The following is a 23,951-nucleotide window of genomic DNA, read 5'->3' as shown; positions in this document are numbered from 1 at the left end:
TCACATTAGGAAATTAATCAGCATTTCTAGCACAGTCACAAATCACAAGCTTCACATGCCTCACTCATGCTAACACAAGAGAACTGTAATACACTTCAGTAAAGCACACATACTATGAAAACTTATGAGCATTTATTATATTTCATTAGTATGAGTGATGCATTTCATTTTAAATGAAAAGCATTGTTAAACCATTTCATTAGGTAAACAGAGAAGTGCATTTCTTCTAAAGAGAGACTCTACTAAAAGTCAGACTATGTCAAGGGGAAAGCAAAAACCTGCTTGAGTGAGATAAAGGAGCAGGGAGTGTGGTAGTTGATTAAATTGGAATGAGATTGATGATTCATGAGTGCACAAGCTTTGTACTCAACAGGCAGCTGCTGGCCATGGGCTTCTGAACAGAGCTTTGGGCAAGAAACACTAATTCCTGTACAAAGTAAGTACTGGGTGCAAAGTGCACAAAGTGTATCATAGCACCAGGTGTAACAGGTGGAGGTATTTTGGGTTGCCAAAATTGTGTAAAGTACTGATGCACAAAGCATTGCTTTTGAGAAGTTTGTTTCCCATTTTGGTCTTATATGTGATTTACAACACAATATCCAGGCCTGATTCACAAGACAAGATTTACTACAATGTTAGATATGACTTGCTCATGAATCTCCAGGAGTAAGAAATGCTTACTGATGCAAAAAAATGTTTTGCAATTCACATCTTTTTACACGAGTCATCATGCCAAAATCCTAAACAAATTGAGGAAGTCTCACCTGGACCTGGACAAAACCACAACTGTTAAAATAAAATCCTCTGCATTTACTCCTCTCTCTATATGCAGGTGTAATCCACATCACAGCTAAAACAAAAATAAAAAATAACTGCTTTTAGAAACAGGTTAAATAAGGACTAGAGCAGGAAGTGTGTGTTTGGCTGATGTAAAAACCCAGGATTATTGAATGGCAACATTTTAGATTACCTTTTCAGCAGCTGTTTTTATGTGCTACAATATGTAGAATCTTGGCCAGTGACATTTATTTGTGTCATAAAAATTTGTAAAATAGATGTGCTACTAGTGGCAACATGCCAAACTTTAACATACCGTTTTTTACTGGAAGCATAAGATGCTATTTCATTAAGAATCATTAACTTATTTTCATTTATATCATACGCGATAAAGAAGTGAGATAAAACATAGTAGTAATGTTTACGTCATCTTTCCGGTACATGGCAAATGTAAATTTAAATAATGGCTGCCTGATTAATAGCCAATTAAGGGTGACATTGCACATTTGTGCTATTTTGTATTTATCCTGTGTTCTTCGTTAGCTCATTACTGAAAGGTTTTTGCTCTTCACCAAAAAATAGAGACCATGGATTGTGAAAAAACAACACTAAACACCAAGGACCCAATAATGAAAAACATTGAAAAGAATGCCCCACTGGAGTGTAATTTTCCATTTTTTTACTGTTCACAAGCATCTCCAGAAATACTCCTGGGAATGTCATGTGATTCTTTGTGGAGGCTTTAACTCACCCAAAAGTGAAATTCTTCCTAACAAAAAACCTCACACAGGTGGAATGGAACACTCCCATCCAATTGTGTGATCCATTCGTCTTCCCATCTTGGAATGGGCGTTACTCTAGCCCTTGGTTGAAAAAAATCAATGACCATTTCAAGGGTAATTGTGAACTTTATCCTTTGAAGGCACACCACATCTTGGAAAGTCCACATCCCACACCTTTATTTCGATATACTACTTCAGATTTCTTCATACCCATGACAGAGGCATAGCAAGTAGTAATTGAATATGTGTGTTACAGGAATCCTTTTCGATCAATCAATCAATGGATTTATATAAAGCGATTAATCACCTGAGAGAGTATCCAGGCGCTTGAGGGTCATGATGGTTCAGTTGATTAGCCAAGTCATAAGTGCTCATTGGAATTCCAGCAGAGAGTTTGAGGTCTGTAGCTGCAGGGGTAGGTCATTTGAGGAGCGTAGTTGTCTGGTAGGTTGGTGGAAGGTCAGGCGGTGGTTGATGTATTCAGTTCCTAATTTGAGCTGGTGGGCTCTGGAGGGAGGCATCACTACTCATTTTACGGGACTGGCACTCATTTGTCTGCATCACATATTTACCAGGAGCAAGAGAGGAAAAACACACAAAGTGGAAAGGAAGAGAAAGACAGAAAACCGTCACAAAGGTTCTGGAACTTGCAAGAGTGAGATAAGGGGGCAGGGTGTTTCTGGTAGTGGATTAAAGAGGCAAAAGATGGATTCAAGACTATGTAGCCTTGGTATCCGGCGCCCTGACATTTAATACCAGGGCTGAAGCTTCTGAGCAGAGCTTTGGGAACTGGCACTTTCTCTGTTACAAATTAAGCTCAGACTGTAATAATATTATAATTTATAGTTCATACAATGCAATTTTACAAAAATGTATTTATAGATGTTGAATATCCACAAGTTTCTACCACTTCTGTCTGCATGCATTTTCGGATAACAGAAGAGTTCGTGTGAATGCTAACTCGCAACACCTTCTGAGCATCTCCCGCTTAATTCTAGAATGGATTTAAAAATGACATGGCTGTATTGAATCTTGTTTTTCAGTAATTCCAATGTCTTGTTCTAATAAACTCTTCCTTAAGTAAATTAGATCACAATCTAGATTTTAAAAACATCATGAATAAATGTTCACCCTCGCATGCAGAAGGTCTCCTGAAGTAAAGTTTAGGGCATGGGCGTGTGTGAGAGACATAATTGCATGAGTGTAAAATGATAAAATGTAACTGACTTTTGAACATGCTCTTGTTACTTTGCAAGTTCCTAATTATTTCTCTCTTTCTCAAAATAGGGCACGTTCAACCTGCAGTGAAAAAAATAGGTTTGTGTGTTTTCCTCTGACTTCTTTTTAAATGTTGAGGCCTTTGGAAACTTGTTAGTGAATTCCGGTTGTGCTGTCCATGATGAACAATCTCCTTTGACCTCTAGCTCCAGCTGTGTGAAGCTTCACTAACTGTATGCTCAATGCAGTGGAACACAGCGCGAAGATGGCATTTTGTAGTTATAGTTTGTTGAGCAGACTGTTGCCATCTTGAATTCTAAGAAACAGCATTTGTCGCTAAAATGTATTCATTAACTGCTTACTGTATTGCTGTTATGAATATTAAATGTGTGCATAATTATAATTAGGGTTCGGTTTATGGATCCACCAAACAGCAAAATCCAGTCGTGATTTCAGGATGCCTAATGAATATGCAAATAATTCCAATGAAATGTATTATATCCAAATCACAGATGTAAATATCGATTGTGGATATCCTGAAACACTCGATTTTACAATTTGGTGACCCAGAGAGCTTTGCCCTAATTCCTCCAGCCTAGAAATCCCCATGCAGATGCTGACATTAGGTCTACTAGTATTAGCGTAATAAATAATTTTCTTCACCATGTGCTTGATGATAAATCCTGCATCTTTGATGCGGAGAGCCCTCTTACTCTTAGTCTCGTACTTATTTTTTTGTGAAAGGATGCTAATAATAAATGTAATGAGCCCAAATTAAACGTTGATTGATTCATCGACAGTACACAGTGCACATATTATGCAAAGGGTTATGAGAAATATGCAACTGATCATGTATCACCTTACATTTATCAGTGCAACTTGGCACCCTTTATTCACTTATAAAGCACAACATTTTGTATTTCCGTTTGAAAAATCATTGGACAAACCCAACATACAGAGATGACAAATAAACATTATGGGAGACCATAGTCATTTCAATAATGATGCCCTAGTTTATCAATAGTTGCAAACTGAACATTATCTTAAAAGTTATATGATAACGAAGCTTGATGACATCATTAACACCATCATGCCATTGTCTACTGAGAAGGTTCCCAGAGGGCCTCCTTTTTCCTGCCAGCAGCGATGGGTGAAGAGTTTGCTGTGCTTGAGGCCGAAGAGAAGCTCTGGAGTGAGTCAAAAGAGGACGAGCAAGGCAGTGGAGATGACAATGGCGATGGCCCCCTTGAGCAAAAGGCTGAAGACCTGATCTCTGCTCAGACAAGTAATGCCAGTCAAGAGGCCTTGTCCAGCTCAGGCAATTTTAGCGAGGCCTCACTGGCTGTTGAACATCGAGCTGATATTGCCACGACTGAGGAAGAAGTACATGATAAGGAACAGGAAGGTACATGCATATTTCACTAATAATAAGAACAGGGCCTTTGGCCCAATCAGTTGCTCGTATTCCCAAAATCTAATCATCAAGGAACATGGTGAACGATCAATTACCCATTTAGGGATTAGGGTGCTTTTGTCTTTGCACTGACAGCATGCTTTGAATTGCTTCGCCAACTGCATGTTGTAGCTCTTAAAATGTTACTTAGAAAAATAACTGCTGCTTCTGACTGCTTGAGGACTGTTATAAGATAATCGATTTCTCATGGTAGGTAATATATGATTCATGCGAAGACCGATTGATGCTCAATGTGATTTATCAGTAGTGCTTCATCTGAGTTGTAGTTGGGGCCCACCTGTCCTCATTTTTGAGGACCAACACTTATTTTACTTCATCAGACTTTGAGCCAGAGAAAGATAAAAACACATAGGGCCTGATTTAATAAAAGTGGCGCTGCACCCAGTGCAGCATCACTTTCTTGTGCCCCTTAGCACCCCACTAGCGCCACCACGTGTGTGCCGTACTTAAGATACAGTGCACCATGGCAGTAGGTAAGAAACTAGCATCAACATTTTTGACACTAGTTAGGAACTTTGCAGGATTAGCATCAAAAATGTTGATGCTAATCCTGCAAAACACATTGAGGCTCATTGTAAATAATTGTGTGCCTCCTTTTAACGCCTGCTCTGTGCAGGCATTAAAAATACAGCAAAAAATGGCACAAAGAAATCTTTTAGATTTCTTTGTGCCATTTTTTCGCTCCCCTCTAACGGAGGAACGCCCCCCTTGCATACATTATGCCTGCCACAGGCATAATGTGGTGCAAAGGGTTACAGAGTGGCAGAATCCATGCATTGCACCGCCTTGTAAATCTGGCGCAGTGATTTTGGCCTCACTGGGCCACATTAGCGCAACAAAATTAAGCTAATGTGGCACAAGGAGGCACTAGGCCCTCTTAAATCTGGGCCAAGGTGGTGAGGAAAGAAGGAGGAACAGAAAGACATAAAAACAGTGACAAAGGGGGAAAGCAAGAATGAAACAGAATCTTCAAAAGTGAGTGAAAGTGACCGGGAGTTGATAAAACAGGCATGGCGCTGATAAAAGAGGAATTAAGTGGAATCAAGCCTACCGAGTCTTGGTACTGAGTATCCCACCATTTGGTAGCAAAAGCGACGGGCTTCTGAGCAAAACCTTTAGCCCTGGCACTTATTATTTGATAAATTAAGCACTGGGGACTGGTAATTACACATGGCATCAAATATGCACGCCGCCAAGCAAATGTTTGAAATCTGCATATTAAGGTACATTAGTTTGCCCTTTTACCTCATGGTCATCCAGTTATTCCCCAAAAGAGGGATGATAATATATTATCGTAATGGTGCAATTTCTGATATGACCAATCGTCAGTGCTGAGCGCTCATGCGTTCAGTTTCCAAAAATGGAAACCAACATGTATGTGCACAGTAACTCTAGATGCTTGATATGTTTGGTTTAGAAACACAGTTTCACAGATTATGAATAAAACAAGCCTTTGAAGAGTGTAGTACAGATGTTTTGAACCTGTCTGCTCTACAGAAGATTCATCTTTGTTGTAAATATACAAATTAATTTTATCATGCAAAAGTGGGTTTATTAGGGTATGGCTGAAACTGCACCTTGTTTATTTATCATACCTTCGCCAGTTTGTAGTGTGACATAAGAATGCACTACGCTGAATGTTTCTTAATATTACGATTTTTTCTTTATTCTTTAAATGCAATTAGACTATTAGCACAGTACATAGACTCCCCCAACCCAAGGGATGGTTTAAAAAGTATTATACACGCGGGAAATGCTCTGTTTCCAGCGATGATTTGAAATGTTCAAAGTATCTGTGGGTAAGGAATTGTTTATTTGCACTGGGCCTTCCTAACGCAAATTAAGATTTCTTCTGAACAAATTGTACATTAGTGTAGTAATACTAAAGCAAACTTCACCAACACCCTGTACAAATCGGTGAAAGGACCTGTTTTGTTTTAGGGTTTCACTGCAGGGGGTTTAAATATCTTGGGCCTAAGTTTCCGTGTTTGCATTTAATCAATAAACAAGTCAATACTTTAATTTAGAGAAACCATCAAACTGATTTTCCCTTAAATTCTGCAATTTTTTTCACTCTTTTCCTAAATATCTCTATATGATTTAGGCACTACTCGAGCACGTAACAATTAACCCAAGTATAGATTTGCCGACCTCTGCAATACTCTCAGATTCAAATTTCCCTTATAAAAATCATACCAGCCTTATCTTAAACAATTTCATGCAACATGATAATAATATAAAAATTTGGTGAGTGTAGGAAGGCATTTTAAGAATACATTTGCATTTATTCAGAACTTCTTGTCCATCACGAAAATAATTTCAAGGTATTCTATCGTTTCTGAATGAAAAAATTCACGACGATATGGGACACATTCCTAAACAACTCTCAAGTCTTTTTCATGTCCGGCAATTTACCCAATCTCTATTTATTCTACCTCCTACTTGCATCGTACACAGTGCCTAATGGAACAAAAGTCAGGCATATTTGGAAAAATCTGGTCCCTAATTACCGTTGCGCAAACAATTTACAGTCAGCAGCACAACACCTAATTCCTCGCGGCCTCTCCAACTACCAGCAATATGAAGGAAAGCCTTTGGGGCGATGGGGTCAGCACCTACAAGCGCCCTGTACCTCAAACGTAGAGTTTCACCTAACCAGCTCCAATTTAAGAAACGTATCAAAGCTAACACTTGTGTCTTAGATTGAATATTGACAGGTTCGATACCCATTCACATCTGACTAGGCTCGTATCTACCTGGTTATTTTAACTGTTGTACTGCATGCACATGGTTATACCTTTTTCCTTAGACATCTGTAATCCTACTCCTCCAAAGGTGCAACAAGATACACTAAAAAAAGTAAATAACCTTACTATTGGAAAAATCGAGCTGCAACATAGTATTAAAGAGGAGACTGAAATGGTGGTGACAAAGCGGAGGGAATAATTTCAGATTGTCACAATGGTAGAGGAGGGATATTGTAAATAGCCAGGACCAATGAATGTTGTATTGTAGCGGGAGCACCAGATAATGGATTTCTTTTTTTGCATTTCTTGAGTTCAATAGGCTCTGTTCCTTGGATCCTTTTATATATTTTCTACATACAGAGGTTTGTCTTTTGATCAGGAATGCTAGTGAGCAAATTGGTGATTTTTTTGTAGGTGCTGCAGCAGCTTCTGCATGTGAGGTAAAGTTTGAGGGGCAGCTAGGGCAGGTTACTAATGGGGTGTTAACGGTAATATTTTTGATGAATCATACAGTGGAGCGTAGGTCAAGTGTTTGGTTGGTACCCAGGTCCAAAAGGCAGGGTTTGTACGGTTGTCCTGGAAGCTAATGAAGCAAGTTAAGTAATTTGTGACTGCTTCTGCCATGGTGTTCGGGCATCCCTGATAAGGCTCGATTTGAAAAAGGTCTCACTGTCAAGATGAATCTGAGTGATTTGTTTTTTCTGGCAACCTCAAGTGCAAATACATCTAACTTCATGAGAAAAACAAAGTAAACCTACAATAATTTAAGCCTTGTTGGGCCTCATTAGAGAGGCGCTGCTCAAGTCTTGCAACAATATATGGTAAAAGATTCATGCAGAGGTACATCCATCATACTACTGGTAATTACTCTGGTCTGCATTCCATTCTGTTTTATTCTGCTCATTGTGCCAATACAGACAAGCAGATGCAATTTAGGCTTGGTCCTACTTTAATAGGAACAGTCCATCCATAACTGCTGGGCTATATCCCCTCTGGATTGCAGGTCTCGCCATTATCTTTGATTGGAAGATGCTGACCCTGGCCCATTTTACAGGGTCATTCCCCAAACGTTTTGCCTTATTCCTCCTTATTTTTCTGACCCTTGCTGGCTGACGTTATGACTCCTAGCACTTTTTCACTGCTAATCAGTGCTAAAGTGCATGTGCTCTCCCTTGTAAGCTTGGTGGGATTGGCTTATACCTAATTGGCATATTTAATTTACCTATAAGTCCCTTGTAAATTAGAATCCCTATACCAAGGGCCTGTAAATTAAATTCTACTAGTGGGCCTGCAGCGCAGCTTGCGCCACCCACTGAAGTAGCCTTTCAAACCTGTCTCAGGCCTGCTAGCGCAGGGCCTATGTGTGCTGTTTTCTGCCACAGGGACCTGGCATCTAAATTTATTTGTCAGGCCTAGAACTCCCTTTTTACTACATGTAAGTCACCCCCAAGGGTACACCCTAGCTAGCCCAATGGGCAGGGTGTCATGTATGTAGAAGGCAGGACATGTGCCTAATAATGGGGCCTGTGCTGGTAGTGACAAACAGCCTATTTGGTTTCCCACTGCTGTGAGGGCTGCCTTCTCATAGGATTGCATTGGAAAAGTCCTGCCTTATGTGTAAGGGGTATTGTCTGATTTATGAGGGGTAGCGTAGGCATGTTTGATATGGTTGTAATGGTAGTGGGAAATGCTGCTTACTGGTGTAGGTGGATTTTTTATTATCATTACAGAAACACCATTTCTAAAAAGTGAGCATTTCTCTGTGCTTATGACTCTGGTGTTTTCCAGCTTGACTCCAATCCACGTCTGGGCAGAGTGAGAGTTGGGCTTTGTGCATACTTTTCAGGCAGCCTGGACACAAGGAGGGTAGAGGTGTCACAGAGGTACATCTACATACTGAGTAGTCTTCCTGGGCTGAGAGAAGGGAGAGGCGGGGTACACCTGCATTTGTAAAGACTGTGCTCTGGCCTCACACAATAGTGTAGTTTATCCCCAACTGATGTTTTGAGCCTGTGCTGCAGGAGAGAGGGGGCACTCCCAGGACCAGTTGTAACTGGCTGGAACCTCCTCTCCCCTTCTTTTGTAAAACACACTATAAACTGAGTATAATTACAGGGGAATTTTCCCCACTAGTTAGACATTCCTGGGATTCCAGAGACTTACTTGAAACTGGACACAGGATGCTGCTGAATGGACCCACCAGGACCCACCTTGGACTGCTGCTGCTTTGCTGACCTGTGACCTGCCTGGTCACTAGGACGAACCGCCACCATCTGCATCCCTTGTGCTGGTCTGTTGTTGGGGCCCTATACCCCTGTGCTACCCTCCCTTCTGTCTCCAGGGGCAGGGTGCTGTGACCCCTGACCCCTGACCCCTGACCCCTGTAACTATCCAGAGCACAAGGAGTGCTCCAGCTTCATTGTGTTGGGTCCATACGTTGATGGCAACGCTTTAGAAAGTGATTTATTTTATAGTTTCCCCCCAGCACTGGAGAGCGCTTTTGGTTTTATTTAAACAAGCGCCTTGAGAGCCCTGCACGATCCTCACTGCCGCAACCGGGGCATCTATTGTTTCGCAAAGCAAGGCTGAAGCGCACCATATTCGATGCCCTTGGGGCACAAGACGGCGAAGGTCAGCATCACTGTGCACCAGTCAGTGCTCCCGGGATCCAGGAGAACATTAGCGCTGGCCCTGGGGCATGAGCAGGAACTGCTCCTGAAGCTCACCGCGGCGCCCGTGGAATGTAGAGGAACACTTGCGCCCCAGCTCGAGTGAGCGCGAGTGTCCAAGTGAGAGGAAGAGGGGCAGCCGCCCGGAAAGAGGGAAACTTCATTGGAGGTCCCTCTCCCTTGCTGGGCTGTCCCAGAACCACTACGCGGGAACCGTGCATCCGGCGCGGGATGCATGTCCCCTCCCTGAGACCTGGGAGGCAGCGTGAGCCTCTGCTTCTTCTCCACTGGGCGGCGTGGACACCCGGCTGAGGGTGAATCCAACAGAAGTCAATCGATTCCCCCCATCTTTTGGCAGCTGCCTCGGGGACGCAGGAGGCTGCCTACCTCATTGCAGGGCACGGGGATGGAAAGGGAGTTCCTTTCCCCTCGGCCACTGCCCTAGGGGCGAGGACGCCCCAGTACCATTTCCCTCACTTCGGCCTGCCTTCTCTTTTTGGAGGGTCCGCACGGGCCTGGGGGCCACCCAAGAGATCTCAGGTTCCAGGAGGGGCCCTGGTATATAAACTGGAGGGGGTGCATGCCACCCCCCTCCTCATAACCATCACTACGAGGCCTCTGTTGTGCGCAAGGAGCGCCGGGGGCCCCCTTGTATGCTTCGTGGCACTGGAGGTACCCTTCAAATTCAAAACAGGTACTCTTGCCACAAAACTCTTTCTGGATGTTTCTTTTAGGGGCTTAAGAGGGCTGTTGGGCTAACCTGTTTTGGGGGTGATGTAACATACATGTGTTGATGTTCCTTTTAAGGGCACCCTACACTGATCTGATGTCCTGACTTGCCATATGGTTTATAATGTTCCTAATAAAGGCATTTATTATACTTTTATGACAAGTGCATTTATTTCTTTACTGTGATTCCTGACTACTGCTTATGTTGCAGAATCCTGGGTACTTACGTGTTCTAATGTGACAACTGCTTATTCTTGCAGAGTATTAGTAACCCTTGTAACGTTCTGACAACTGCTAAAGCAGCAGGATATTACTGGCATGTAATGTTTGGTCTAATTATGTTTTGTGCAATACAGTTTATTTTTATGTAGCTCAGTGTTGTGTTTAGTTTGTGGTGTACATCTTGCGTCACGTGTGTTGCGTGTGTTGTGCAAACGATTTACACATTGCCTCCGGGTTAGGCCTGACTGCTTGTGCCAAGCTACCAAGGGGGTGAGCAGGGGTTTTCTTGGGCTTGTAGCTCCCTTGCCCTGACTAGAGTGGGTGGGTTCTGCCTGGCTTAGGTGCATACCCTAGCCAACCAGAAACCCAATTTCTAACAGAAGACTTTGGAGTATTGCAGCTTTACTTTTTAATTCTAATAAGATGCTTGACTGGTGTCATTAAATGGGTGGAAGAAGTTAATTTTAATAGTATATTGTGAGGACAATAATATTACCCACTATGTTCCCTTGTCCATTACAAAACAAAGATGCAAAGCAAAACCTAGCTGACAAGACCATGTCCACTCACCTGAATTCCAGGTTCCGCGGGAGCGAAGAGAATAAAACCCTCACCCCTAAACACTATTCTCTCATATCTGAGCTGAACAGGGAACAAGCAAATAGTCTCTGGGGGAAAGGGATAGGGAACAGGGATTTGGGAAGGGAAGAGAAACAAAAACACAGGTTCACAAAGGAGCATCACTGTTGTTCCAACAAAGTTGCCTCAGGGTTTGGTGCAGGAATTTCTAAGACCAACAACAAATCAAAAACAACAGAGCTACAAATATTACAGAGTCTTTCAGCAACATAACAATAATTATTATCATTCGATTGAGCAATCACCGAGCCTTTCATCAAAATCACAATAAGTATTAGCACTTGAATGCTCAACTATTAAACACGCTTTTGTAACTCACAACAAAATCGTTATGAAATCAAACTTCTGAATTTGTCTTTTGTTATTCGTTTTCACACAATAAACTCCAAAAATAATCAGAATAAACGTCTAATTTTGCATAGATATCGAGCAATGCTTTCAGGAGTTCACAACGCTTAATTTCAATGCTGCCTTTAAAAATAATTCTCAAGCTGTCTTTGGAAAATAGTCTTGTATCACGGTTTTCTCAGCATTGACAAATGTTTTTCATAAAGCACGAAAAGATCACTAACCTCGAGAAGGTTGAAATCAGGGAAGCATGAGGGGGATTACTCAAGAGCCAACTTCACCTGGAATGTTTTCGATTATTTGAGGGAGATGGAAGACTGTTCGTAAATTCTCAAGCCGCTGCAAAAGTAATCTGGTCCAGAGAAGGAAGCTCCGATGAAGCCTCGCACTGAAATTATGACTCCAGAAGGAATCTCGGAAACTCCATCTGAACCGGGAACACCTGCGAGCAAAGGAAGACTTGAAGCCAAGCACAGGAAACACCTTGGCAGTTCTATTTATAGACTGGTGATGAGTCATAAGACACATGCTAATGATGAGTAATCAATCACTTCTGATGATTCAGATGAAGGAACTCTGGTGATGAGTCAGAAGACACATGCTGGTGATGAGTCATTAAACACTTCTGATGATTCATATGAAGGAATTTGATGTCTCCATAAACCACTTGGCACACAGTTCACAAATGGAACAATAGTTACTTTTATCAATATAAACAAACATGCAATGTAGAGTTCCTCACAAGTTACAGGGAAGTGCTGTGTTGTAAACACTTTCATGACATGTTTCATTGTTCTTCATACATGCTGATTTATTTTATGAGGGTTCAGCAAGAAGTGTGCGTGTGTGAATGCGAGTCTTAACACTAGCTGTGTCATGATTGCCTGCCTAACCAAAAATCATGGCTTCAGGTAGCCTAGAGTTATTTTACATCTAGAGTTCCAGAACATCTCATCAGTAGCTGATAGTAGACCAATACACTAGAAACATGACACTGCCAGGATCCCCTAAAGAGCCTCTGCTCATTCCTAAGTCCATTTCATGGAAAGGCTCCCAAATATTTTGGCAACAAAAGTTTTGCTCTTGATCCATAGAAACTCCATTCAGACAATTTATGGACATCCCTGATAATCACTTCCTTTTTCACCTTGTTGTTGTGTATGGGAACTAATGCATGGCTGGAGTCTAACAGGATTGAGCCAAACTCGATTTTATAGTGTCAATACTCAGTGACAGCAAATGGATTGACAACAAACCTCTGAGAACAATGACATTCGTGCCCCAGTAGAAGACTCACTAACTCCTTCTAGGTAATCAGGAATAGCTTGTCTTCTGAATGGGGGAAACTGGACATTTATGTCCCCCCAACCCCAAACTATTCTGTCTTAGACATGCCTGAAATTATATTAAGCCCTGTTGGGTTTAGGATAAGGGCTGAATCATGTGGAATCAAACTAGGATTTCCCCTGTATAGAAACTTTGTGCCTGATCTATGTGGAATTGATGGAATAAATTCTATCTTTTATTTTGCTGCACATTCTCTTATACAAATTTCACATTATGCCCTAATTAAAGCAGTCATTTTCTGAAAGAATAGCCCCTTCGAATGACCCATTGTGGTTTCTTCTTCTTCTTTTGTGCTTTTGTGTTCTTTTCTGAAGTAGCTTTTTCAACAAACAGGTCTTTTAAAGAATAAGTGACTTAGGGCCTGATTTAGAGTTTGGTGGAGGGGTTACTCTGTCTCAAACATGATGGATATCCCATCTGCGGTATTCCAGTTCCATTATAGCATATGTGTGACAGAGAAACCCCTCTGCCAAACTCTAAATCAGGCCCTTATTTAGCCCCTGACAGGCAGCTTGCCATATCTAGAGATCCGCCTGACTGGGATCTCTCTGCTGTGAATATAGCTGCCATGGAAGTGGCCACCTTTGCAGCAGTGAACTATACCACGCCAGTACTGTGTTAAAGCACCTACTCAGCAACAGTTTTTGAATGAGAACACAAACTCCAGGCAGTTTGTTTTCTCTTATGAAAGCATAAATGATCTAATGCACTGGGATCTCATTTGCTGCACCTGGGGACCATTTAATATTTTCCTCGCCTTTTTCCACTTCACCCGATACTGGCAAAGGATTTGAGAAAATTATCTTTACTGTGAGCCAACAGTTCAATGTAGAATGGATTGCTGGTTCAAGAGTTATCATTTACAGAGTCATTGGAGGCTCTGCCAATGATAACCCAGCATCCCTTAACTCTAAATGGAGTGAGGAAACTGTGAGTTTTGTACAGTGGGAGGAACAGTTGTTTTCAGTGTTTTTTATACTATGCCTAACCCTAAATGTGGCCTTAAGGGTCTTTTGCGGGTACATGAGACTAATGCACCCCTTCTCCCGAGAAGATCAAACAGGCAGAAGCCTGAGAAGTGTGCTCTGTCTGCTTCTTTGCTAGAACATCTTCTAATGAGGAGGGCAACTCAAGCTCATGTAAAAAGGTAAGGATGACTTTGCAATACACTCTTTGCAATGAAACTCAAATCACCTTTTTAGATCTCACCCACGGACAGCTTTAGTTTTTCAGTGAGAGCTATTCTCGCCATGTAACACATACCACACTTCCCACAATACACATCACACACCATACAGATAGACATACACATAAATACTGATAAAGAAAGGAGCTTTTGGACAAACCCTGTAAGCCATTGGCTACTGTGGTTCAATTGTCTGTAGGTAACTTTGTCCAACTTTGCATGCACGTTAGCCCCCAGTGGGCACGTCATGCTGTCTCCTTTGACTATGTATCAAATTTAAATGTTGAGAAGCTGAACACTGCAAATACACGTAGGGTGGGAAATAAAGTTATAAAACACAAAATCAAAAATCAAAAATATAAAATCAACATTATCTGGTTTTAAAGTATAACAATTATACATTCTGCATTTTAGTATTAAAAGCACACTCCATAAAACGTTGTTTTTCCTAAATTAATGCTAAACAATGATTTCAAGTTTTCCTTTCTGATGCCTGAAACACTTCACTTCTGTCCTCTTACCTCACTGAAAATGTGTGTTGCTTTGAACACTCTTGCAATTATAATAATTGGCATTATAATAACACTATCAAATTCATATGTTGGTCTGACATCGTTTTCTGGTGTTCCCAACTTCTAAAACATTTATCTGTTTGGGTCATGCTTGTTTATTGTTTAACCAATAATTGACTGGTTCCTTGCTAGTATGAACACATCTCTAGTCTGTGCAAGTTCGTCAGGCAAACAACCAGCACACTGCAAGTGGAAATAGTCTGAAAGTGTAAGGTACAGTAAATATTGATAAAATATACTTTAACTTAGAGAAAGAAAGCATCACTGAAATGGGCAAACCTCATCTGTCATGTCTAAGCATAGGGAGCAGAATCTGTTCCATATTAAGCCTTTCTGAAAGGCCTGTGATGCTAAGGCTGCTAAATGTCAGGCCAATTGTGCCGTGGGGACTGCTTTCACTAGAACTTCATAACTACCATTTGGACTGAGCTCTTTGGAGTTTACAGATTCAATTGATATCTCTGAAAGGTTGGCCAAACAGGGTTAATAATGCATTAGGTGGGTTCCGCTAAAAGGCCAGTATGTGACAAGCGCAGTCTGCCACATATCTGACTAATGATTCACTCAAATGGGTAAGAAGGAGGTACGTTTTCTCCCTCCTAAATCAGTTCCCTGCTCAGCCTTTGCAACACTGCCAGCTCCACTGAAGTTGGAAAAATGTGGCCTGGCTTGCAGAGCATAGCTAAGGAGGGTCTGATTTGACAGCTACAACTCCAACACCGCTGCTGGCCAGATTTGCTGCTACTGCATGTTAATCAGGGCAGATTGTGATCAGTAAGAATGTACAAGGTGGGCCTGCATATCATAGCTGAAGGAGACCAATTTTCTTGAAAGCAATAGTTCCATGTAGTGTCTTGTCTTCCAACTGCTCATAGCTTCTGGTCCAGGCTCTTGATGCAAAATGTCAAGGAATGGGAATGACAATGTTACAGTTCTGATTACTGTTAGGTAATTGATTGTCAGCAGCTGAACTACGCTCTATTAATGGAGACACATGTTTTCTTTGCCAATGTTTGTTTACATTTTGCCTGATCCAGGCTATAAAACCGCATCATTAGAAAGGGCGTAGGCATGTTCTGTAGGAGAAAAAAATCATGAACTATAGATGAGAGTTCTATGGGCAATGACTCCTAAGGAGACCGAGGACAAACAGAAGTACCAATGATCAGCAGGTCTTCTTGTAGCCACTCCAAAGTGTGAGACACTGAGAGGGTTAAATGGTGGTTTTGATTAAATGCATAAACTACATGATGCATGTCTTATTAGGTGGTTATGTCTTATGGAAAGGAATGCGAGAAACCAGTTGGGCCCAGATGTCAATAATAAACTCTGAAAAAGCTATAAAGTATATGCCTGAGACAGACATGAATTTACTCAATGTTATCATTAAGCATTGAGCTTCCAGACCAGCATATAGAAGTCCATAAGTCAATTACCTGATATGAGCACATAGGTTTCAACATTAAAGCAGTTTGCTATTGTTAGCAGAAATATTGTCAGACATAAATATTGTGTTGTATATTATACTTTATAAAAATATTGTCCATGAAGATATTGATTTTTTTAGTCATATTAACACCAAAGGGGTGTTATTTTATAAACTATGTTTAGGACGCAATATTTCTGCCAAATAATGTTTTGGGTGAGATATTGCGTTGTCATACTCTATAAAGCATAAGTATATGCCAATGAAACAGCTACCATTACAGTGAAACCAGTGAACTCCTTCAAGGAGTGGAGAAAGGTAATAAATAACTTTCCTGATTTTAAACTAAATACAGACATATTGAAGCAGTTGATTGGACCTGTGAGAATCCCGTGCAAGAAATCAGCTGTTATAAAAGATGACTTCACAAAATGCTTTCAATAACTATTTGTTATGTAATTTGGAAGAAGCTGGCTGGCTCCTATTCTAACTCACATTCAACTAGTATCAGGAACCTGTAGTGATTAAACTTAAATATTAACACCATAGATATTTTAACTGTGTTTTTGAAACATGTCTCCCTTTAATGCCATGGAGTATCTGTCAGTTGACATCAGTTAGATTTGTTTGCATAAATACAATATTTTTATATAATGGGAATGATTGGCTACTGTGGTCTCTGATTATACACCCATTCTTCACAGTGATAGGTGATAAGGAAATATTTGAATGAGAAGATTGTCGATATAACTAAAATATCCTTCAATTCCATACAAGAAACTGAAAAAATGTTGCCAAATAGATAATTTCACTGAGACCTCTTTTTAAGAAAAGGTTAGATTTAAAGTGATGAAGCAAAGTCTAAAACATGAATTGAGGGCCAAAGCACATTACAGGTTCATTGTCATTCAGAATTTCAATCAGAGATACGTTTGGCCTGGTTGAACACTTCAGTAACAGACTGTAGACTCCTTTGATGATGAATGCATTATTATTTTATGATACTTGCTAAATCACAGTTGGCTAAAATAGATATAAAATATGTAATTGCCCATTAGGCAGTTTTATCTGCTTTCAGTAATTGTCACTCTGCAACAGATTATCTTGAAACAAACCAATGATGGTTTAAAGAATAAATTGGAATTCACAGGTCGGTAAAATAAATTGATCAAAGTCACACATGGTGAAAGAAATGTGGCATTGTAAAAATGGAAAAACATATATTAACACTTGCATCTTTTTTTTTTTAGCAAAATACTTTTTTTAATTTTAATTGATCAGGCAAGTGAGCATATGAAAGTACCATTTATACCACTGCCGTTTCCAGTTTATGCTAGTTATCTTATACTGCAAAGAAATCAAGATGGGCTTCAGTTAATTTTTGGATTTGTGATTGGCTACATTATGTTTTAGCTGATGATGGTATAACTGCCTCATTTTATTTGAGGAGAACACTGAGATAACAGATCACAGATCTGTGGCCACTGTCTCTGGCTCCGAAATGTCAGACAGCAAGAAAGATATCACATAAATCGTTTTGTGTCAGCTCTATTGTAATTTGTTGGAAGTATTTGAATTTGATGACTATTAAAAGTATTACATGAAGGGATTTGGGTGTCATTGTAGTATTCCTAATTTGTCGGCAATAAATTGTACAGTGCTTGATAGTGCCATATCATACCACGTAAAGTAGTTTTTTATTGTGGCTATTAAACTTTAAAAAAGCACATTCGCACACCAAATTAAAGTATGCCATACTATATTATATTTTACCACTGACAAATTCTAAAACTGGTGGATCAAATCTAGGAATGTGTTACCACCACCATTACTCGAGAATGGCATTACTGCAGACAAATAAATTGTTTATGTCTTAGAGACCATTAAGAAGCAAATGATTTTTATAATAGATTATAATTTGTTCACATACCCAAAACTAACAGTTTTTCCTTCTGTTTTTAGAACATGTGCCCTCTTTGCAAAAGCAGACTCCTTATACATGAAAAATTATCAGTCTTGCACTAGTTAGTCTCATCAAAGACAAGTGCTTTCAGCAAACAATGCAGACGCATAGCTGCCTTTCACACAAGCAGCAATAGAAAAATAAATAGCATTTAAAAGAAAATAATGCAGCTATAATGACTAAAACATATAACACATTAATTCAGGTCACCTATGTAAAAACAGTTTGGTCCAGTGTTTAAACTTCATAGACGTTTCGTCCAAAGATCCCAGCTTTTCCACAGGTACAAGCCCCTTTGTTTTGTCATGTGGCTTGAAAGGGCACTTAGGAGGAAGAAGTTTTTTCTTTTGGGTATTTGAGTTGTTCCCCCCCACAGAATCCTGGTAATTGTATTAGACAGCCTGATGTTTTAAAAATTACTGTTCAATGGAAAATGTTTAATATCTGGCTCCTCATGGGCATTTATCGAGACCATAGAGTTTCTTTTGACCATTATGCCATCTAACAGCAAGCATTCCCCTCTTGATAGGGTATAATGTTGCAAATACAATCATAAGATGTCAAATAATTTATTGACATTATTCTGCTGAGATAGTCTCCTTCAACTCCTTGTCCTCAGTGCTTCTCTTGTAACTGACCACTGCTTGAAAAGCAACATTCCATATGTGGTTTTGACCACATACATTCTACATTCATACATTCTATATTACATCACTACATTTTCCCCCTTCTTTAGCAGACAAACAAACAAACAAATGAAGAACTAAATAAAGAAATTACAATTGTTCAATGAGACTTTGTGGTTTCTTGAGTGTTCTTGTTGTTCCTCTGAAAGATTCACAATCACTTATTTTTGTATTATCTTCAATTGATGTATTCTCTATTGAAGAAGTGTTTTCTTGTTATCCTTCACTTTGTATTTCTTGATCTTGAACTGGAATGATAAACTTCTTAAAATGTGTTTTGTTTCTCACTATTGTTCTGTTTCCATTTTGTGCAGTAACTGCCTACTCTTTTAATTTTGTTATTTCTAGTGACGATGGATGAAATCTACTTGCAGATTTCCTTAACTGACTTTGTTACACTAATACGAGATCTCAAACCTGATATCTTCTTTCTTGAATATGTTTTCTTTGATTAGCATATTCTTTCATTTTTCCTTTCATCATTTTATCTTTCTTTGCAATGTGTTCATGTTCTCTGGGGGAGTTTAACAGCACTTGTGGCAGACGTGTTTGTCTGGCTTGCCCAAATAACAACTCTGAAGGACATTTTTCCATTGATCGATGAGGTGTATTCCTATAATCACGTAAGACTTGACACAAAGTTTGATTTATAGAAATGTGTACAATGTGGCTCTTTGGAAAGATTTTCTATAGTAGCCATCAACCTTTCTACTATTCCATTATCTTGTGGCCAAAGCGGACTAATTCTTTTATGTACCATTCCCATATATTCGAGAAATTCACAAAATTAATTCCCATTAAAAGGAGAACCATTTCTAGTCTTCAATATTCAATATTTTGAATATACCCCATAAAGGAAGTGTCATCTAGAAGAGGACGTATCACAGGCGCAGAAGTGGATGGCACCATCTGTACAGTTGGAAATTTGGAGTGCTCACCCATTATGATGAACAAGTATTGTCCAGATTCCAATGGTCCATAGAAATCACACACTAATTCAGAGCAAACTGAATCTGGAAGCTTAGACATGGGTAGGTCCTCAACATTCCTTTTTTTGTAGTGTACTGACATGGGTGGCAGGCCTGTACACCCTCTTAAACTTGACTGTCAAGTCTTGAAAACCACTCCCTTTCATGCAAAAGACTTTTTGTTCATGATATTCCTCTATGACTTTCATTTGCCAAATCAATTTCACGCTTCTGCAATGTGTGCAGGATAGCTATTCTGTTTCCTCTCAGGACAATACCTAGTTCAGGTTGTACATTTTTAAACACAAAAATATCTCTTTTGTTTATGCCAGGCTGAAAATGTGTCATGGCATTTATGTTCTTCCATTTGTTTGAAGTTATTATCTGTCTTACTTATTCAAGACTATTATCATTGGTAGATTCATGCATTTAACTCCTGTTACAAAATCGTTTCAGGAATATCATTTTGATTATGAAATGCACATATTCTTCAACTCAATTATCTCGTTCCTTGTTCATGTTAATTGGATGTCTGGACAAGTAATCTTCAGGATTATACTCCTTTCCTGGCTTGTGAATGATTATAAAATCACAATCCATTAAGTTCATACCCCATATTTCAATTCCAAAAATGGTCATCAACACCTGATGATCTGTGACTATTTACAAAAGGTTTTCCAAATAAAAAATCATGGGAATGTTCACAAGCCCATACCACAGCAAAACATTCTTTCTCAGGCTGCAAATAATTGTTTCTATATCAGTAGGCTTTTACAGCTGTGTGACACTACATATCTAGGAGTTTCCTTCCCAGGTTTGTCTTGCACAAAAATGGCACCAAATACCACAGGACTAATGTCTACTATTTGCTCAGTATGAAAGTCTGGGTCAAAATATTTAAAATTGCTGCTGATGCTATATCATCTTTAATGTTTAAAAATGCATATTCACACTATACATCCCAATTAAACACTCTTTTTTGGTAACTCTTGAAGAGGTGAGCTGATAGTGGCATACTTCTTGATACAACAAGAACAATAGCCATTCCTAAAAAAGAATTTATTTTGTACTAGTTGTTGACTTTATAGATGATACTTTCATAGGGTCTGATCTCATTTCCTTACTTGAGAATATGTGTCCATAGAAAGTTAATTCTGGCTTGTTGATTTCACATTAATTTGGATTTAGTTTGAGTCCAGCTTTCGTACGTTCCTGACATAATTCTACTAAAGCTTGATCATGTTCACTTTCTGTTTTCCTAAATACCAGTATGTTATCACTATAGTACATTGAATTTTTTATGGGTCTAATGACATTCTTTATGATTTCTTGAAAAATCTCTGCCGCTGAACAATCCCATAAATAAGTTTTTTAGAGCGGAATAATACCATATGTGTAGAAAAGGTAATTATGTTCCTTGAATGCTCATCAGTCTCTAACTGATTGTATCACCCTGCAGAGATCTGTTTTTGAAAAAAATAGTTGCTCCATTTAAGATGCTAACCATATCATTTTAACTGTGGTCCCTTCCCCTCTCAATTGCTGTATATGGTACCCCCATAGCTACTCAAATTTAAATCTGATCTCTATTAATTTCTAAGTACTAATACTATCATGGACACCCAAGGTGCTGGACCACTTGCTGGTTCGATGATGTTTTGCCTAAGCAGTAAATTTATCTCTGCTTCTACTTTGTCTTTCAAGTAAATTGGAACTCTCCAATGCATTTGTGCTACAGTTCTCACTTTTTTATTAATATGCAGAGTATTTTTTTATCCTTCAGCTTGCCCAGTCCTTCAGACAAAACAGGAACCTCTCTTACTATATCGTATACTATTGCTATATGCCACAGCCAGTAGTCCCATCATTTGATCAGTGACATTGCTCAATAACAAGGGCAAGGAACTTCTCCCTTTAAAACATGCACTTCTTCTTTCAGAGAGGTATCTCCATATGTCAACCTTCTTCAAATTTTTCCAAGTAAGTAACAGGACGTTTGGCTCCCCAATTAAACACATTGACCTTGGAAAAGACAAGTGAAGGCTTCTCTTTCATCTTGCCGTATTCAGTGACACCCATGAGGTTACACTTTCTTGTTCTCTCCAATTCTATTGTACATTTAGCTTGGTTGATGTAACCAGGTAGAATCCATGGGATTTCTATCCATGAGTCTTAAAGTATTATTATATCATGAGTAATTAAGTAGTTAAAAAGTCAATGTTGCCTGCCTTTTGGGTAATACCTGTCACATTCTAGGAGATGATTGAAGTATTTGGCTCCCATCTGCTGGATACGTTTCCTTAGTTGACAAGAGTTGTTTCCAGTAAGTCTGTTTTTCTGTGATGTTACAACCAATGAGCATGCAACTGGGAGGATGTTCTCCTGGACAGAGGGAGGGGTTTTCCTCTAACCTGTCCATGATTCCTGTTATGCTCATGTTAAGTATTTTGTTTCTTCCAAGTCTGGCTGCCATAACTCTTTTTAGCAGATTATTTTGATGAAATGATGTCTGATTCTTATTTGTCAGTGAAGACTTTGAAATAGGGGTTTCTTGGTGTTCTTTGTGTTGTTTGCAGATATTATTCCACAGAAAAAGGTGGCATTCTAAGCTTTGTTTGCAGCAGTCCTGTATTAGTAGTGATTTGTTTGTCTACTGCACTGTGTCCTGATTATTTTATTAATGGTTTATTTAAAGATTTACCAAAGTTACATTTGGCAACTGCTTCCCCACAGTGCATTATCAATTCTCTGCCTTTGGTGTCATAAATGAAACCAAACTTTCCTATGGGGGACCCATTTAGTTGCTCCAGTTCTTAAAAGGAGAATTAATCTCTTACAGTGGTGTTGGGCAGTTGGCTAAGCGAGAGCTAATTTGCTTGTAAATCTGTAACTTTGGTTACAGATTTTATAGAAAATCTGTTTATGTCACATCCCTGATGCACACCTGGGGCTTTTGAATTGTCTTTTACTTCAATTTTTGCTTTGGCCATAGATAATCTTTATTATGGACAGAGGGGTAACATTCCTGCATGATTTTGATATTGACATTGATGGTGGTGTTGTTAATGGCAGGGTAGGTAAACTGGTTGCCACCCCACTCCTCATTAACAGAGATAGCTGGTCGTTATTGGGATGGCATTATTGATGGGATTATGTGAGGGGTAATTTGTCTCTTATTGCCTGGTTGTTTAAGTGGTTCATGACATTACTGTTTTCATGCTGGTCACCAACAACTCTAGTCCTTCTTTGACCTAGCCTGGAGATATGCCATCCATATTCTCAGTGTAATGTCCCGCTGATGTTTTTGCTGTTGTCGGTTTCTCCACTGGTTTTTCCACTAGGATACTCCAGTTATTTGAGGAGTTCTTATTTTTCTTTCCACTCACAGTAGTAACTTCCATTGCTGCTCTCATGCAACACAACAGTATCATGTTTATGTTCCAGCTCTGAAACTGATCCCGATAACCCCAGCATGAATAATGATCTTTCTTGTGTGTGGATAGTTACTCAGCTATAAGCCCTTGCAAATGTTTCCCTCACTGTTATCTGCCAATTGAGATACTGAAAGCTGATTTGATGCCCTTTATTTAGATAGTTTGGTCTGAGTTCAGTGAGGACTTGCTGAGGGGGCATGGTTGGTTGGTGTCCCTTTGACATTTTCAATGAGATGACCTGTCTTTATTGGACTCTCTAATTGTCACTTGCTGTCTCTTTGCCTCTTAGTTACTTGTCTATAGGTTTAAACATCTAACATCTGCCCCTGCCTTTGATCTATGAACCACAACCCTGTGATTCCTCATGAGGCTGTCAAATGTGGATCTTTTGGGTGCATCTGTATCCATGGGTGTACAAGGGCAGAGGTACACCAGGGTGCATCAGGCTGAGTATGCCTGCAAATGCCAGAACCCATAGCCCTGCTAGTGTGACGTAACCCAAACACTTGGTCCAGATAACAATGGGCTATTATTGGGATATTGCTGTTTTACTGGTCTGCTTATATGTCCGAGGGCTATTGTGGAGATCCTGATGATGGACTACAGATTGCAAATAAGCACTGGCAACAAATGCAGGAACTATAGACACTGTGGTGCTGGGTCATGGGTTGTGGAGTGGCTATGGTGAAAAAGTACAAAGGAGGCATTAGGTAGCAGGTTCAGAGATAAGTCAGATCAGAAGACACTACAGTCCTCGAATGACT

General features: G+C 39.7%; 1 protein-coding gene across 43 annotated transcripts in view; it reads left to right on the top strand.

Moving 5' to 3' along the window:
• TRDN (triadin) overlaps positions 1-23,951 on the top strand; it is a 1,868,677-nt gene that overhangs the window by 258,662 nt on the left and 1,586,064 nt on the right. For 36 of the 43 annotated variants that reach the window (XM_069234794.1, XM_069234791.1, XM_069234779.1 and 33 more), the window contains 2 exons: positions 2,847-2,876; positions 3,889-4,182. The exons of 1 other annotated variant lie outside the window; for it this stretch is intronic. In XM_069234794.1, the coding sequence (XP_069090895.1) occupies positions 2,847-2,876; positions 3,889-4,182 (324 nt within the window). The remainder of the gene's footprint in view (positions 1-2,846; positions 2,877-3,888; positions 4,183-23,951) is intronic. 6 more of the 43 variants (XM_069234796.1, XM_069234800.1, XM_069234799.1 and 3 more) reach the window with 1 other exon arrangement.

The sequence above is a fragment of the Pleurodeles waltl genome, chromosome 5 (assembly GCF_031143425.1).
Source record: "Pleurodeles waltl isolate 20211129_DDA chromosome 5, aPleWal1.hap1.20221129, whole genome shotgun sequence".
In the NCBI taxonomy this organism is placed as follows: Eukaryota; Metazoa; Chordata; class Amphibia; order Caudata; family Salamandridae; genus Pleurodeles; species Pleurodeles waltl.
This window is presented reverse-complemented; position numbering and strand designations above follow the sequence as displayed.